The sequence below is a fragment of the Panthera onca genome, chromosome B3 (assembly GCF_046562875.1).
Source record: "Panthera onca isolate mPanOnc1 chromosome B3, mPanOnc1 haplotype 2, whole genome shotgun sequence".
In the NCBI taxonomy this organism is placed as follows: domain Eukaryota; kingdom Metazoa; phylum Chordata; class Mammalia; order Carnivora; family Felidae; genus Panthera; species Panthera onca.
In genome coordinates, this window is record NC_138344.1 from 109,590,556 (window position 1) to 109,606,627 (window position 16,072).

The window sequence follows — 16,072 nt, forward strand, 5'->3', positions numbered from 1 at the left end:
AGTTTCAGTCTGATATAACTGTGGTGGCTAGAGATTAATTAAGCAGAGTGGAAAGAGTCAAAGAAAAACAGTGTATTAGAAGATAGATCAGGTAACTTTTTAGAAAAGGAATATAAACGCATAATGGTAGATTTGACCTTGTCAATATAGTAAATCAAATATAACAGTAAAATGATTAGAAAACTTATTTTTTATTCATTTAAATTTAATTATGATGTAGTTTTATTAATTAATCTTAATCGGTTTAATATCACTAAGTTATTGTTACTGTTACATTATTATTCTTTTAGCAAATGTTTTCTTTAGAGTCCTTCTGGGCCAGGTTCCTCTAGGCACCTGGAATAGGTCACAGACAAAACATCTTTGTCTATGTGGTCCTTTGCTTCTGGTGGGAGAAGAGCAAGACGTTAAACAATAAACATACTACATATGTAACTTAGGTAGGATGTTTAAAGGTGGTAAGTGCTATAGAAAAATAGAGCAAACAAAGGGAAGCAGGACTGGAGGTGTTACAGCCTCAAATAGGACGGGAAGTAGGCTTGCGAGGATATGTGTAGTAAGAGCACTCCTGGAAGAAAGGACGGTTAGGGCGAAGCCCTAATGTAGGATCGTTTCTAGGGAGTTCGAGAAAAACGGGGAGGCCGAGAGAGTCTGGAGTGGGATGAGCAACAGGGGCTCCTGGGTGGCTCAGTCAGTTAAGCGTCCGACTTCGACCCAGGTCATGATCTCACAGTTTGTGAGTTCAAGCCACGCATCAGGCTCTGTGCTGACAGCTTGGAGCCTGGAGCCTGCTTCGGATTCTGTGTCTCAGGCTCACACTCTGTCTCTGTCAAAAAGAAATAAACTTAAAAAATTTTTTTTTTTTTTTTAAAAAGGGATGAGCAGAGGGGGTAGGGGTCAGCCTTGCGGCCATCTTTAAAAAAAAAATTTTTTTTTAATGTTTACTTATTTTTGAGAGTAAGAGAGACAGAGCATGAGTAGAGGAGGGGCAGAGAGAAAGGGAGATATAGAATCTGAAGTAGGATCCAGGCTCTGAGCTGTCAGCACACAGCCCGATGCGGGGCTGGAACTCACAGAGTGTGAGATCATGACCTGAGCCGAAGTCAGATGCTTTACCGACTGAGCCGCCCAGACACCCCATCTTTTTTTTTTTAAGTTTATTTATTTATTTATTTATTATTTTTTTTTTTTTTAAAGTTTATTTATTTTTGAGACAGAGAGAGACAGAGCATGAACAGGGGAGGTGCAGAGAGAGAGGGAGACACAGAATCTGAAACAGGCTCCAGGCTCTGAGCTGTCAGCACAGAGCCCGACGCGGGGCTCAAACTCACGGACCGTGAGATCATGACCTGAGCCGAAGTCGGACGCTTAACCGACTGAGCCACCCAGGCGCCCCTAAGTTTATTTATTTTGAGAGAGAGAGAGAGAGCGAGCAGGGGAGGGTCAGAGAGAGAGAGGGAGAGGGAGAGAATCCCAAGTAGGCTCCATGCTGCCAGTGGGGCTTGAACTCATGAACTGTGAGACCATGACCTGAGCCTAAATCAAGAGTTGGATGCTGGACTGGCTGAGCCACCCAGGCGCCCCAAGCCTTGCATCCATCTTCAGGAGTGAAGTGAGAAGCCCTTAAGGATTGTGAGCAAAGGAGTGTGAGTTAACATTTTAGTAGCACCACTCTGGCTGCTGCGTTGAGAATGGTACTTAGAGGGCAAGGCTGGAAGGAGGGAGACCTGCTAGGGATTTAGTGCAGGCTTCCAGGTGGAGGTGGTGAGAACGGTAATATCCTGACTACATTCTGAAGGGAGACCAAAGAGGATTCTCCGAGGCATTGGATATGAAGTGTGAGAGAAAGAGAGAAGCCGACTTGTGATGGAGGAGGAAAACCAAGAGTGTTGGGTCCAGAAAGGTGAAGGCTGAGAATCGACCGTTGGTTCTAGTGGAAGGTGGTTATTGATGACCTGAATTCATGGTGCCCTTGATGAGGGAGCAGTTTTGGAGGAATGGCCGTGGTCTGATTCATGTGGGTTCGGTTAAGAGAGAATGAGGAGGAGGGGACCTGAGAACACAGGCAACTCTGTCTGAGGAGTTTTGTCATAAAGGGCGGCAGATAAGTAAAGCAGTAGTTTGTGGGAACTGGGGTCAGAGAGGTTTGGTTTTGTTTTTGTGGTGAATTAACAGCCTGGATCTACACTGATGGGAATGGTCTAAGGGAGAGGGGGAGAAGGGGATGATACAGGAGAGAAAGGAGGCAATGTCCTCGAGCAGGCATAAAGGGATGGGATCTGGGGAAGGAGTGAAGGGATCAGCTTTAGGTCTGAAAAGGCCAGGTCATGGCGTGCTAACAGGCTGGAGGCAGGGACATTTTGTTAGGTGGATTGGACAGGGAATGGATGTGCTCTGGGAGCAGGGTCTCAGCTGAAGAGTGAGGATGGGAGAGGAGGTGTTGGAAGTTCGAGGAAGAGACGCCCTACTTGGGCGTCACGGTGAGACCAGTCAGCACAGGGACAGATCTTCTTCCAGCCACATCCAGTAGGATGAGTGTTGGTACGAGCGAGCAGAGTGTAGTGATAAAGAGCCAGGAACACACAAGAAGGCACAAGGAGGTGTTTGTAAGAAGTGATCATGGAATTGAAAATGGAAAAGGATGAAAGGTAGGATATCAGTGGGAGCGAGGGACAGTGAAAAGGTGGCAGAATCAATGGCGCTAGAATGAACTGAAAAGATAAGGGCTGTTGTTCAGAAATGAGATGCCTGAAATTGAGACCTCCAGGAGTTGCAGTTATTAGTAATGATGAGGTCTGGGGTATGACCATGACAGCGAGTGGTTGAAGCAGAGCAGAAGACAAGTTTGTTGCAGAAGAAGAACGGAAGAAATGGAGAGGCCAGGAGCTTCCTCAGTTGTGTGCTGAAATTGCCAAGAAAGAGAAATTGTGTTGGAGAGAGGACAGTGGGGAAGGAATTAAATGAGGAATGACGAGGAATGACAGAGGTCAGTAGATGACTGTGACCGTGGAGATGGTCTGATGACATGAGAGTCAAGACTGGAGCACTTTGGGGACAGAGAGAGTGGAGAATGATCTGGAAGTGAGGAGCAAGGACCCCATGGTGCAAGGGGTATAAGAGAGAGCAGAGCCAGCACTTGAGGGGGTCAGATTGCAGCAAGAGCAGAGAGAAGACACCTGTCAGAGAAGGTTTGGACACTGGCGACTTTGCTGACGGTGTTCTACAGGTTCATCGCCAGTGGAAGGGCCTCCCGCGTTAAGAAGAGGTGGGTGATGAGAAAAACTGGGGCGTGTGCAGAGTCTTAAGGACATCAGAGTGAGAGAACAGAAGGGAACCTGACAGCCTGGAGAGTGTGTGTGTGTGTGTGTGTGTGTGTGTGTGTGTGTGTGTGTGTGCGCGCGCGCGCGCACTGATGGACATAGCAGGGAAAGAGGCATCCTGGGATGAGAGCTGGTGACCTCGAGGTAGATGGTGGTGTCAGGGCTGTGAACATCGGGCCCAGGGAGGAGTGAGTGCCTGGGCTGACACTTGTCCCTGTCCAGCCGGGCGAGGACATCCAGGGAAATGGAAACTCAGTCCTGGTGTGCAGGGCTAACCCTTGAGTGTGGAGTTGACATGTCTGCAGGAGCTGAGGGGGTAGAAGGCTAGTGGGGAGCTTGGAGTTGGTGTAGGGCCCGCCCCTGCCCCTGTGAGGAGAGGAAGACGTACCCTGAGTGTTTCAGATCTTGCCCTTGACTCCTGTCCTGCTAATAAAAGTGGGTACTTCTCAAGTGAATCCTTAACAGTCTCTGGAGGTGAGTGCTTATTACCTTTATTCCCAAAGGAAATTACTGGTGTCACACAGCCTCTTAGTAAGAGGCAGGACTTGAGCCCAGGTGTCTCTGACTCTAACTGCAGCTCATTCAGTGGCTATATATCCTCCATGATAAATACTCTAAGTGTCAAGACTAAACTGCCCACGACCTTATGAACCTTTTATTTATTTGTTTGTTTGTTTGCTACGTTTATTTTTGTTTAGTTTGAGAGAGAGAGAGTGAGTGAGTCCCAAGCAGGCTTCACACTGTCAGTGTAGAGCCTGATGCAGGCTCGAACTCATGGACAGTGAGATCATGTCCTGAGCTGAAACCAGAGTTAGACGCTTAACCAACTGAGGCACCCAGGTGCCCTTATTTATTTTATTTATTTATTTATTTATTTATGAAGGATTCTTTTTTTTTTTTTTTTAATGTTTGTTTATTTTTGAGAGAGACAGAGACAGAATGTGAGTGGGTTAGGGGCAGAGAGAGAGGGAGACACAGAGTCTGAAGCAGGCTCCAGGCTCTGAGCTGTCAGCACAGAGCCCGGTGCGGGGCTCGAACCCACAAGCTGTGAGATCATGACCTGAGTCGAAGGCGGACACTCAACCGACTGAGCCACCCAGGCGCCCCTGTTTATTTATTTATTTAAAAAAATGTTTATTTATCTTGAGAGAGAGAGAGAGAGAGAGAGAGAGAGAGAGAGAGAGAGAGAATCCTAAGCAGTCTCCACTGTTAGCACAGAGCCTGATGCGGGGCTGGATCCCACAACCATGAGATCATGACCGGAGCCGAAATCAAGAGACCACCCAGGCACCTCCTTCTTTTTCTTTTTTCTTTCTTTCTTGAATGGGGTTTGTCTTTAAATACGTATGGCTTTGGCTTAGACTGAGAGTGCCTTTGGGTTGGGAAGTCTCTCTCCTCACAATTCCTTGTACAAGACCGTCAAGGCCATGTGAGGACTTAATTCTTTTGTCAGTAAAAAGTATTAAAAATCATTGTCTCTTGTCAGCTAACCTGCGGTGATTAAAAAAAAAACATATATATATATACATATATACATACATATATATATGTATGTGTGTGTGTATGTGTGTGTATATATATATTATCAACATGCTATTTCCAAACCACTTCTTGAGCAAACATCCGAAAGTTAGACCAAATCCTAGGAAGCTGGTAAAACTGTGGAATACACACACATCCCCAGAGTGATAGACCTTTGAGGTTTTGATAAGTTTAAAAGGGTTTCTGAGGCTTCTCATTTTATAACTGCCATTGTCTCTTTTCAATAGCTGAGCAGGAAGACACTCAGAAGAAAACCTTCACCTGCTGGATAAACTCACAGTTGGCAAAGGTGAGGAAAGAAAGAACAAATAAAGCTATAAATATATTTAAATTACTTCTCCTACTCCCTCCCTTTGGGTCCCCCAAATGGTACTGGGGAGGTGTAAAAAAGGTTGAAAGAATGTGCTGAAGTCACCGTGATCTTGTTTAGATGAATTTGTCATTCTTTCCCAACACAAAAAGGAGACACTTTTGCTAAGGATATGGGAGATCTCTTTTAGCAAATGTAATAATAATAGTAATAATGATTCGTACCTATGTATGGAGGGTTATGTGTTAAACAGTGTCCTAAGCTCGGTAAATATAATGGATTTGCATCACATTTACATGACTTTACAACATCCTCATGAGACTATTACTCCTGTTTAAAGAACAAGGAAACTAAGGAAAAAGAAGTTCTGTGACTTGCCTAATGTTGCACTGTCACACCGCTTATAAGTGATAGTGCTGGGATACAAACCCAGCAGTGTGGACCCAGAGGCCTTTTTTTTCTTATTTTTAAAAAATGTTTATTTATTTATTTTGAGGGGGGAGGGGCAGAGAGAGAGGGAGATAGAATCCCAAGCAGGCTGTGTGCTGTTAGCGCAGAGCCCAGTGAGGGGCTCGAACTCGTGAACTGTGAGATCATGACGTGAGCTGAGATCAAGAGTCGGATGCTTAACTGACTGAGCCACCCAGGCTCCCCAAGGCCTTGTTAATCACTGTGCCATCCTGCCTCTCGGTGATGCCAAGTGCCCGAAATAACCTAGATATAAAATGAATAAGCCTCTTCTCACAGGCTCCCCATCCCTGCACGATGCAATTCTGAGAAGGGTAAGTTCATAAACAGATTACTCCATAAATGTAATCTACTCCCCAAATGGGTCACTACTGGCGTTTTTGAATGTCTTTAATGCCCCCTCTATGCACAGGTTTTCAGCTCTCAGCGAAGGTACCAGAGTGTGGTGCTACTGGAAATTTGCCATGAGATAAATTAAATTCACTGCTTTTCTTACCATGCTTTGACATAGAACTTTGTGTGTTCTCTCTCATTCTGTTACTTAAAAATCACTACCGAATTTGAGCTTTTGTGAAAACACAAAGCGCATTTATTGATGAGAATCCTAAGGGTATTATGTTTTTGGAGCAAAGTTTGAATGAATGTTTTTCTTGTGACCTTTTGTAGCGCACTCCTCCCTCGGTCGTGTCAGACCTATTTGCGGACATTAAAAAGGGGCATGTCCTCCTGGACCTGCTAGAAGTACTCTCAGGACAACAGTTGGTGAGCTTTTTAAGTGACATTAAAAGCCTTTTATTGATTAAAATCTTTTTTTCATATTTCTAAGTGATCTATTTTGCTTGAATTTCATAGCCTCGAGACAAAGGATCTAATACCTTTCAGTGTAGAATCAATATAGAACATGCCCTGACATTCCTAAAAAACCGATCAGTGAGTATGAATTTCATCGGAAGATTCACAGGAGAAATTAATGCAATGAAATATTTTCTCCTTTTAACCCGTGTTTCTTCTTTTCCAGATCAAGCTAATAAATATTCATGTCACTGATATTATAGACGGAAACCCATCCATCATTCTTGGCCTAATTTGGACAATTATACTGCACTTTCATGTAAGTAGTGTGGTGGTGTGGAAGTTATTTCTGTTCGGATTACTGCAGAATGAAATAAGTGTTAGGCAAGAAGATTCAGTCCTGAGTTTCTTCCAGAAAAAGGACACTCTAACCCTTGACGGGTGGACCTTTGCCACTGATGTTATTTTGCAGTTGCAAATTGAATGCGGAATTATGGTATCTTGAATGATCTGCAGTGTCAGCACCACTGTCACTAGAACCTGCCGTGATAAAATTTTGTGTATTATTGTTTACTTACTTTGGCAGAAGAGAGGAAGCTTCCGGAGTCAATTTGTGAGAACCAACCCACTAAACTTGGTAGAATCTCCTAGTTTCGAGGACCCTTGTTCAATCTAGTAATCCCACAGCATTTCGTCCTGTCCCCAGACTGACTCCTTGATGAATTTCACTCCACAAATAATTTAAACACCTATTACATTCTAGCTCTTGTGCCAGGACACCAAGAAAACAACAACAAAGACACTGTTGGTCCTGACCTTCTGATACTTATGATTGATAAATATATTCTTCCAGACCCGGGATTCCGAATTCGTGCAGGTTTTCTGCAGTTACCTAAAAAGTTGCATGTTGTATCTCTCCATAATTACTTTGAACATAATTTAAATAATGTGGGAAACAAATGTTATTTTATGAAAACCAGAAAATAACATAAGTACTTGGTATAAGATTTAAAACATGTAAGATAAGAACTGTGTATGATTTCTGGATACCTACGTTTGAAGTTCTAGTAAAAAAAAATGCGTGAGGATGATGAAAACCAAGTTTAGAATTGTGTTTTTTGCCTCTGGGAGAGGAAGGAAATAGAATCACAGAGGGAAAGACAGAAGGCTTAAACTGTATCAGTGTTTTATTTTTTTAAAAAAATATGAACCAAATGTGGTAAAATGTTAAAATTTGACAATTCGTAGGTATTTGTTATATTTTTTTCCTCCATACTTTCCAGGATATTTGAAGTATAATTAAAAATTTTAATACAGGTAGTAAAAGGCAAATAGAATCACCTATAATTCTACCACTCTGTGATAACCACTAAATAATTTGCTGTACAGTCTCCCATGATACATGCAGTAGGAATGAACATATATATTTGTTTATGTTTGTATGTCCTAAACAGAATGGTCCTCCTATCCAAACTTTTCAACCTGTTCTAATGAACGTCTTTCTGAATTTATATGTGTGTTTTAATGGAGGCACGGTGTTCTCTTGTAAAGTGCTATATCTTATTAATGGACAGGCAGAATGCTCATAGTTTTATGATTATAAGCAATTCCAAAAAGACTACGCTCAGGGTAAAATTTTTGCGTACAATCTTCATTAGTTCCGTGGGCCAAATTCTTAGAAGTAAAATTGTTGGGCCTTAAGTTTTGCTTTTTTTGGCTTCGCTTTACCGATGTAAATAAACTTTTGTTGAAGTATAACATACGTAGAGAAAAAGGTAGAGATCTTACGTATAGAGCTGGATGTATTCTTGTAAATTAAATACATCCACGTAACCATCCCCCAAGATATAAATAGAAAACATTGCCTGAATCCCAGAGTTCCCATGTATTTCTCCCAGTCCTTACCCCCCTTCCCTAAAGAAACCAGCACTTTGATCTCTATCGCTGTTTAGCTTAGCATCTTTACCTCCATATGAAGAGATTATAACTGAAGTGACTTACATATGCTGTATACTCTTTTGTGTTAGATTTCTTTCACTTAATATCATCTATGAGTTTCAACTTGTTGAAGCATGCATTGCATCGGTAGGTCTTTTGTTTTTGTTGTTGTTGAGTATAGTTGACGCACAATTAGTTATTTTAGTTTCAGGTGTAGAACTTTGTGGTTTGACAAGTTTATGCATTTTGCTGTGTTCACCACAAGTGTAACTACCATCCATCTGTCCTGTTATGTCATGGTTATAATATCATTGACTGGATTTCTTTCTTTTTCCTTGTCATGTGTGACTGTATCACTGCGTGAATATGCCAGAGCTTACTTACTCTTCTCCTGTTGATGGGCATTTCTTTTGTTGCCAGTTTTTAGCTGTTACGAATAAAGCCGCTAGGCCCATTCTTGTATATTTGCCTTTGGTGGTACCAGCCCTCATTTCTCTCGTATATATATCTAGGAGTGGATTTGCTCGGTCATAAGGCGTGTGATCTTCAGCTTTGGTAGGTAGTGCTAGTTAGTTTTTCAAAATGGTTGCCCTGATTTACCCTGTTACAGAGTTTGGAGATCCCTTCTCCAATCCCTGCAAATACTTGACGTTAAAATTTTTTTATTTTAGCTGTGCTATCGCGTGTAATGATTTATAGAAATTTTACAATATATTCTGGGGGCGCCTGGGTGGCTCGGTCGGTTGTGTCTGACTTTGTCCCGGGTCACGATCTCGTAATTCGTGGGTTTGAACCCTGCATCTGGCTCTGTGCTGACAGCTCAGAGCTTGGAGCCTGCTTCAGATTCTGTCTCTGTCTCTGTCTCTGTCTCTCTCTCTCTCTCTCTCTCTCTGCCCTTCACATGCTCCTGCTCTGTCTCTCAAAAATAAATGCTATATATATGTGTGTGTGTGTATCTATATCTATATCTATATCTATATCTGGATGCAATACAAGTCCTTTGTTGAGTGTATATGAATTGCAGATATCTTCTCTGATTCTGTGGCTTGCCTTCTCAATCTTTCAATGAATAGACATTCATGATTTTAATGTAGTTCAACTTTATCAACTTCCTTTTTTGGTGACTAGTACGTTCTATGTCCTGTAAAGAAATCTTTTCCTTTGCTAACATCTTGGAGATATTCTCTTATACTCTTTTCTTAAATAGTTCTGTCCAATGGGAGTTTCTGCAATGATGGTAATGATCTGTAGCTGCACCGTACAGAACAGTAGCCACTGGTCTCTTGTGGCTATTGAACACTTGAAATGTGGCTAGTATGACTGAGGAACTAAATTTTAAATTTTATTTATTTAACTTAAATAATAGCCACATGTGGCTAGTGACTATCGTATTGGACAGCACAGTTCTGAAAGCTTAATTGTTTCGCATTTTTACACTTAGAGCTACAATCTTTCGAGAATGAATTTTTTTTTTTTGAGCATGTTAGGTTAAAGCAGTCAAGATAATTTTCTTTGCATATGGCTGTCCAGTTGACCCAACATCATGTATTGAAAAGACCTACTTTTTCCTACTGTCCTGTAGTGTCAGTAACTTCAAAAACCAAGTAACCATATATGTGTGGCTCCATTGTCAGATTGTCAGTTCTGTTCCATTGTTTATCCCTGAACCAATGCTATAGTATGTCTGTTTCTATAGCTATATAGAAAAGTCTTGATATCTGATAGTGTCCAACTTGTTCTTTGGGATCATCTTGGTTATTCCTTGCTATTTGCATTTTCATATAGTTTTTTAAATTGAGATGTAATTGGCATTTGCCATTGTGTAAGTTTAAGGTACACGGCATGTTGGTTTGATATTCATATGAGTTTTATAAATAACCTGTTCATTTACATACAATCTGTTGGAATTTTAATGAGGATTGCGTTGAATGTATAAGTTGGAAAAAGTTGGCATTGGTAAAATTTGCATTGTTTAATCTATGAATCCAGTATTTTTATTATTGCTCTGTCCAAAATATTTCATGTTCACTATGATTTCTTATTTGACCTATGGGTTCTCTAACATTCTATCGCTGAATATCCAAATAGTTGGGGATTTTGTTTGTTATGCCTTTGTTACTGATTTCTAGCTTAATTTCAGTGTGGTCAGAGAATACCATCTGAATGGTTTCAGTTCTTCAAAACTGCTGAAACTTGTTTTATGGCTCAATTTTAGTAAATATTTTATATGGATTTGAAAAGAATGTTGATTCTGCCATTTGAGGTACAATGGAGTATGCCAGTCAGATCAGGTTTATTAATTGTGTTGGTCACATCTACTGTTACTGGTTGTCTGGAGAATCTGTTAATTATTAAGAGAAGTGCACTTCTCTCAATAATACATGTTACTATGTGTGTAGGTTTGTCTTTTAAAGTTTTCCATAGGTGTTATCTTACCGCCTCCAAAAAAATCGGAACGAATTTTCGTGTTTGCTACCTGATTCTTTTCAGGTCTTGTTTTGGCTGAAGGTTTAGCCTCAATGCTTTTAACCTATGATTTGTATGTGTCGACTATTATTATGTGTTCCTTAGATCGAAGAGCTTGCCCGGACTCTTTCTTGCAATTACAATCAACCTTCCTTGGACAGTGTGAGTGTGGCTGACTCATCTCCTACCTCAAGTCCTCCAGCCAAGAAATGCTCCAAAGCCCAAGAAAGATGGCAGATGTCTGCAAAGAAGGCTCTTCTCTTGTGGGCTCAGGAGCAATGTGCCCCGTAAGTAGTTTGCTCTGACCACGGGAGACACACAGGGTGACTTTACCCGCTAACACAACCTTACTGACTCCAGGTCTGAAAATAAGGCTGACTGGGCATATAACATACGTCGGAACACTTCCCTCTCCTAAAAGGAAAATGTTTACTATCCTTTCTTTTGGAGTGAATCTTCCAAATGTAGAGCTTCCCTCTCCTAAAAGGAAAATGTTTACTATCCTCCTTTCTTTTGGAGTGAATCTTTCAAATGCAGACGTTCGTCCAAATCAACCACACTAGGAGCTTTTTAAAAGTCAGGACTACATTTTTCTTGACTGTGTATCCCCAGAAGCTAGCACAATGTAAGTTCCTGGTAGGCGCTCCATAAATGCGTATTGAATGAATAAATGAACAAATGAATGAATAAGGAATCAACACATAAAATTATCCCTTGGAACTGCATAGGACTACATTAAAACACCACAGTCCCCATTGTTTAGAAATTTGTAGCTCAGTCAAGGAACAGAAGCCAGAAAATAGGAGGTTTTTTTTTTGTTTTTTTTTTAAGTGGGGATGATGATAGGAAGTTAGTGTCCAGAAATTCTGTTTTACAAAGAAAAAGGTTTGCTCTTGGCAGACATTTACTTTTTCATTTTAAACACTTGCTGGGATGGGATTTAGGAAAAATAAGGAGTTAGGATGCAGAACTCCCCATGAGATGAGCTGTAGAGTTCAAATGGCCTTTCTTCTCCCATCGCAGCATGGTCTGAATAAATAGAGGCATAACTGTGTCGCTAAGACCTCACAAATGGTGGGCTTCTGAGTAGCTTCTTCCCAGTAGTAGGCTAGGATGTTAACTTCTGCCTCCGGCCTTTCTTTAGTTGTCATGCATCCTCTGTATTTCGTGAAGGACAAAAAGACATACAGATCTTATAAGGTTTTACATACAGCAAATGGACTTTTTCTTGAATCTTCTAGAGATGGTTTTACTTCCGTTTTCTATATTTTTTAATCTAAAAGAATCCAAAATAAATAATAATAATAATTCTAAATTTTTTAATCAAAAATAATAATGTGTGAAGAGCATTATCAAATCATATTCAGACTTGTTTCATTTATCTGTAAATAAATTTCAAACCACTTGGAAGTCCAAATGTTTTGCCACAGTTTACCTTTTCTCCATGTCTTTCCCTACTTTCCAACTATGAGCTGTGCTAAACTTGTCAAGATGTAGTGAATCCTTCTGAAGTAATTCATCAGGAGTTTATTCTAGTTTGGGCCCTCATTGGTGACATTTTTAGAGGGCTTACTTCGATATTCTATGTGTCCCTGGAACTCATCCGAGATCCAGACTACGGGGAGACTATGTTGTAAGAAATGTGTCGTATTCTCACGTTTCTGAAGGAGATGAAGCGGGGACCCGGTTTGCAACTTCTCAATGAGCTGAGGTCCTGCCAGTCACTCTGGAGCCCTAACCCGCCCTCTCTAACACCTGGCAGCAGCTTGTTCTCTGTGGGATTGGTATCCACTCGTCAGTGCAGAGCCCATCTCACAGCCTGGGGCTTTATTGAGGGCAGCGCCTGCCAGTCAGCACTTAGCCGGTTCTGATCCCCGCTCTGCCCTGCCCTCGGCCCCAGCCATCCCTTTAGCCAGTTGTGCTTAGCGTTCTGAAGCCCGGAGCCTCCGTTCGAGTCGTGGCTCCCAGCAGTTTCTAACTGGTGACTTCAGCTACTGAATCTCTTTGCGTTGGAGTTTCCTCAATCATAAAACTGTGGACAATACTAACACTTCATAGCGTTATTAGGTGTATTATAAAAATTATTTTTTAAGTATTTAGAACAGTTTCTGAACAAAGTGTGGACCACATAAAGATTTGTTAAGCAAGACAAAAATCACCGAATACCATGTAGTTTTATCACAGTCATAGTTTAGGCGTTTTTTTCCTAAGAGGTTCAGGAAAGCCCAGGTCGTCTGAGGTTGACTATTTCTCGAGCGGTTTTTCTCATTTGATTGATACGTTAAATGGGTCCATTGAATTTCCTCATATTTTTTATGACATATTAAAGGAAAATACAGTTGTCCTGGATTATTTCCCACATAGGCAACTGTGCTCTTAAAACATCTTCACTGGGGGCGCCTGGGTGGCTCAGTCGGTTAAGCAGCCGACTTCGGCTCAGGTCATGATCTCACGGTCCGTGAGTTCGAGCCCCGCATTGGGCTCTGTGCTGACAGCTCAGAGCCTGGAGCCTGTTTCAGATTCTGTGTCTCCCTCTCTCTGACCCTCCCCTGTTCATGCTCTGTCTCTCCCTGTCTCAAAAATAAATAAAACGTTAAAAAAAAATTAAAAAAAACATCTTCACTGATCCCTTGTCAAATGCAGAGTTGTGATTGATGGAATGATTTGAAATATATATATATATATTAAGCACATTTATATGCCAGATACCATTTGGGGATGAGCCTACTGTAGGAGACAAGGAGGACAAGGCCCTTACTTTCCAGGGGCTTGGCCCACAGCAGATGGATCAATGTCATAACTACAGTTGGCAGTAAAGTCAGGAAGGACTTACGATGATTGAGAATGTCAAAGGTGGGAGGGTAGCTTTTATCTGAGGCGACCATGGAGCGCCTTTCTGAGAAAGAGACCTTTGAGTGAGGACTGAAGGAGAAAGCTTCAGGTGTATGAAGATCTGGGAGAAAGAGCATCCGCGCAGAGGGATTAAAAGGAGCGTGGGGGTGCCTGGGTGGCGCAGTCGGTTGAGCATCCCACTCTTGTTTTTGGCTTAGGTCATGACCCCAAGGTTGTGGGATCGAGTCCCGTGAGTCCCGTGTTGGGCTCTGTGCTGAGCATAGAGCCTGCTTTATACTCTCTCTCTCTCTCTCTCTCTCTCTTTCTCTCTTTCTCTCTTTCTCTCTTTCTCTCTTCCCCTCTCCCTCTGTCCCTCACCCCCACTTGCACTCTCTCTCTAAAATAAAACTTAAAAAAGAGCACGGTGTTGAGAAAGGAATGAAGCCAGAGTGGCTACAACATTGTAAGAGAGGGAGATACAAGGGTGGAAGTTGTAGGCAGGGGACAAACTATGTTAGGCCTCGTGGGCCAGACTGAGAGATGTTATTCCGATAAGCTATGGCAGGGTTTTGTTTGTGAGAGAGAGAGACAGAGAGAGAGAGAGAGAGAGCATAGGTGGGAGAGGAGCAGAGAGGGAGGGGGAGAGAGAGAGAGAATTTTAAGCATGCCCAACTCAGGGCTGAATCTCCTGATGGTGAGATCACAACCCGAGCTGAAATCAAGAGTTGGCTACTTAACCGACTGAGCCACCCAAGGGCCCCGACAGGGTTTTTGTTTTTGAAAAAAAATTTTTTTATTGTAGTAAAACATATAGAACATAAAATTTACCATTTTAACATTTTTAAATGTCCAGTTCGGTGGCATTAAGTACATTCATACTGTGATGTAACCATCACCACTATCCATCTCCAGAACTTTTCTCATCTTATGAAATTAAAACTCTCTCCCAGCCTTTCCTCCTGTAGCCAGTGGTCTACTTTTCTTTATCTATGAATTTCATTACTCAAGGTGCCTTACATGAGTAGAATCATACAGGATTTGCTCTTTGGTGACCGGTTTCTTATACTCTGCATAATACCGTCAAGGTTCTTCCATGTTGTAAGATGGGTCAGAACGTCTTTCTTTTTTAGGGCCGAATAATATTCCACTATATCAATACATCACAGTCTGTTCATCCATTCATCTGTGATGACTAGTTTTAAGCAGAGGAGTGATAAGCTACTGACCGTTAAAGTGGCACAATGTATCATATAATTTGTTCTAACGAGAAAGAAATTGTTTCCGCTAGTGAAAGGAACTTAATTACACGTAGAAGTCTAAAGCCAGTGCCGAGCCAACAGATTCCTGAATGAAGAGCATTAAACTTGCGTGGCTGTTGTCGCTTGGAGGGCTTTTGGAGACACAGATTTCAGATCTACCTGCGGAGTTTAATGCAGTAGGTTTGGGGTTGTGTCCGACTGGGAATTTGTATTTCTAGCACTTGCAGCCCAGGTGACGCTGATGCTGCTGGTCCAAGGGCCACACTTTGAGCACCAATGTTCTGCGGTACCATGAGCCTCATCAAAGCTGGCATTTCACTTTAATATGACCACAAGATTAAAATAAAATATTTTCCTAGAATATGTGATGTATTTGATTCACTGAAATCTGTTTTCATTACTATTGAATATGGTGGATGTGCTTTGACGTATTTTTTAAATAGTATTTATCATGTTTTTGTCCTTTTGTGATAGGTGTGAGTCTGTCAGTGTGACAGATTTTAAGTCAAGCTGGAGAAATGGGATGGCTTTTTTGGCTGTCATTCATGCCTTGCGACCAGACCTAATTGACATGAAGACAGTGAAGCATAGATCCAACAAAGACAATCTGAAAGAGGCCTTTGGAATTGCCGAACGGGAATTTAAAATCCCCAAGTTGTTAGAACCAGAAGGTAAAGAAGCTTCTTTCTTTTTAAAACACTGTCCAGTGTGAAGTTGGCTGGGAAATGTAAACAGTACCTCTACATAAATAAACATAACGGTATTATTGCCCCGGAGGGTTTAATAACTTAAACTCTTTATTAAATTTCATGACACTAAGAATTCCTACCAATTCATTAACTTCAGTAATTGCCAGGATGACAAGACAGCTGAAAGCAAGCAATGCTGTTATTGGAAATAATTTGAGTCTTTGTCTTAGTTTTCTTTCATTGTGTTCTACGTTGTGTTCCCTTGATTCTGTTATTCTGTTCTAAAAGCTCCCTGGTAAGACCGTTCTTTGGGTTAACGTATTTCCCCTCTCCACTCTTTCCCCCTAGGTAAAGCTGAACTTCTTTGAGGACAGAAACTCTTGTTTGTTTGTTTGTTTGTTTGTTTGTTTCGCCCTCTGTGGCTGGCTAGGCTTTGCCGTGATTATGCTCGACACA

General features: G+C 41.6%; 1 protein-coding gene across 9 annotated transcripts in view; it reads left to right on the forward strand.

The window, feature by feature from the left end:
• Positions 1–16,072, forward strand: part of SYNE2 (spectrin repeat containing nuclear envelope protein 2) — a 339,154-nt gene that overhangs the window by 77,177 nt on the left and 245,905 nt on the right. For all 9 annotated transcript variants that reach the window (XM_078448168.2, XM_078448169.2, XM_078448161.2 and 6 more), the window contains exons 3-8: positions 5,090–5,151; positions 6,307–6,402; positions 6,493–6,570; positions 6,659–6,751; positions 10,942–11,123; positions 15,402–15,598. In XM_078448168.2, coding sequence (XP_078304294.2) covers positions 5,090–5,151; positions 6,307–6,402; positions 6,493–6,570; positions 6,659–6,751; positions 10,942–11,123; positions 15,402–15,598 — 708 coding nt within the window. The remainder of the gene's footprint in view (positions 1–5,089; positions 5,152–6,306; positions 6,403–6,492; positions 6,571–6,658; positions 6,752–10,941; positions 11,124–15,401; positions 15,599–16,072) is intronic.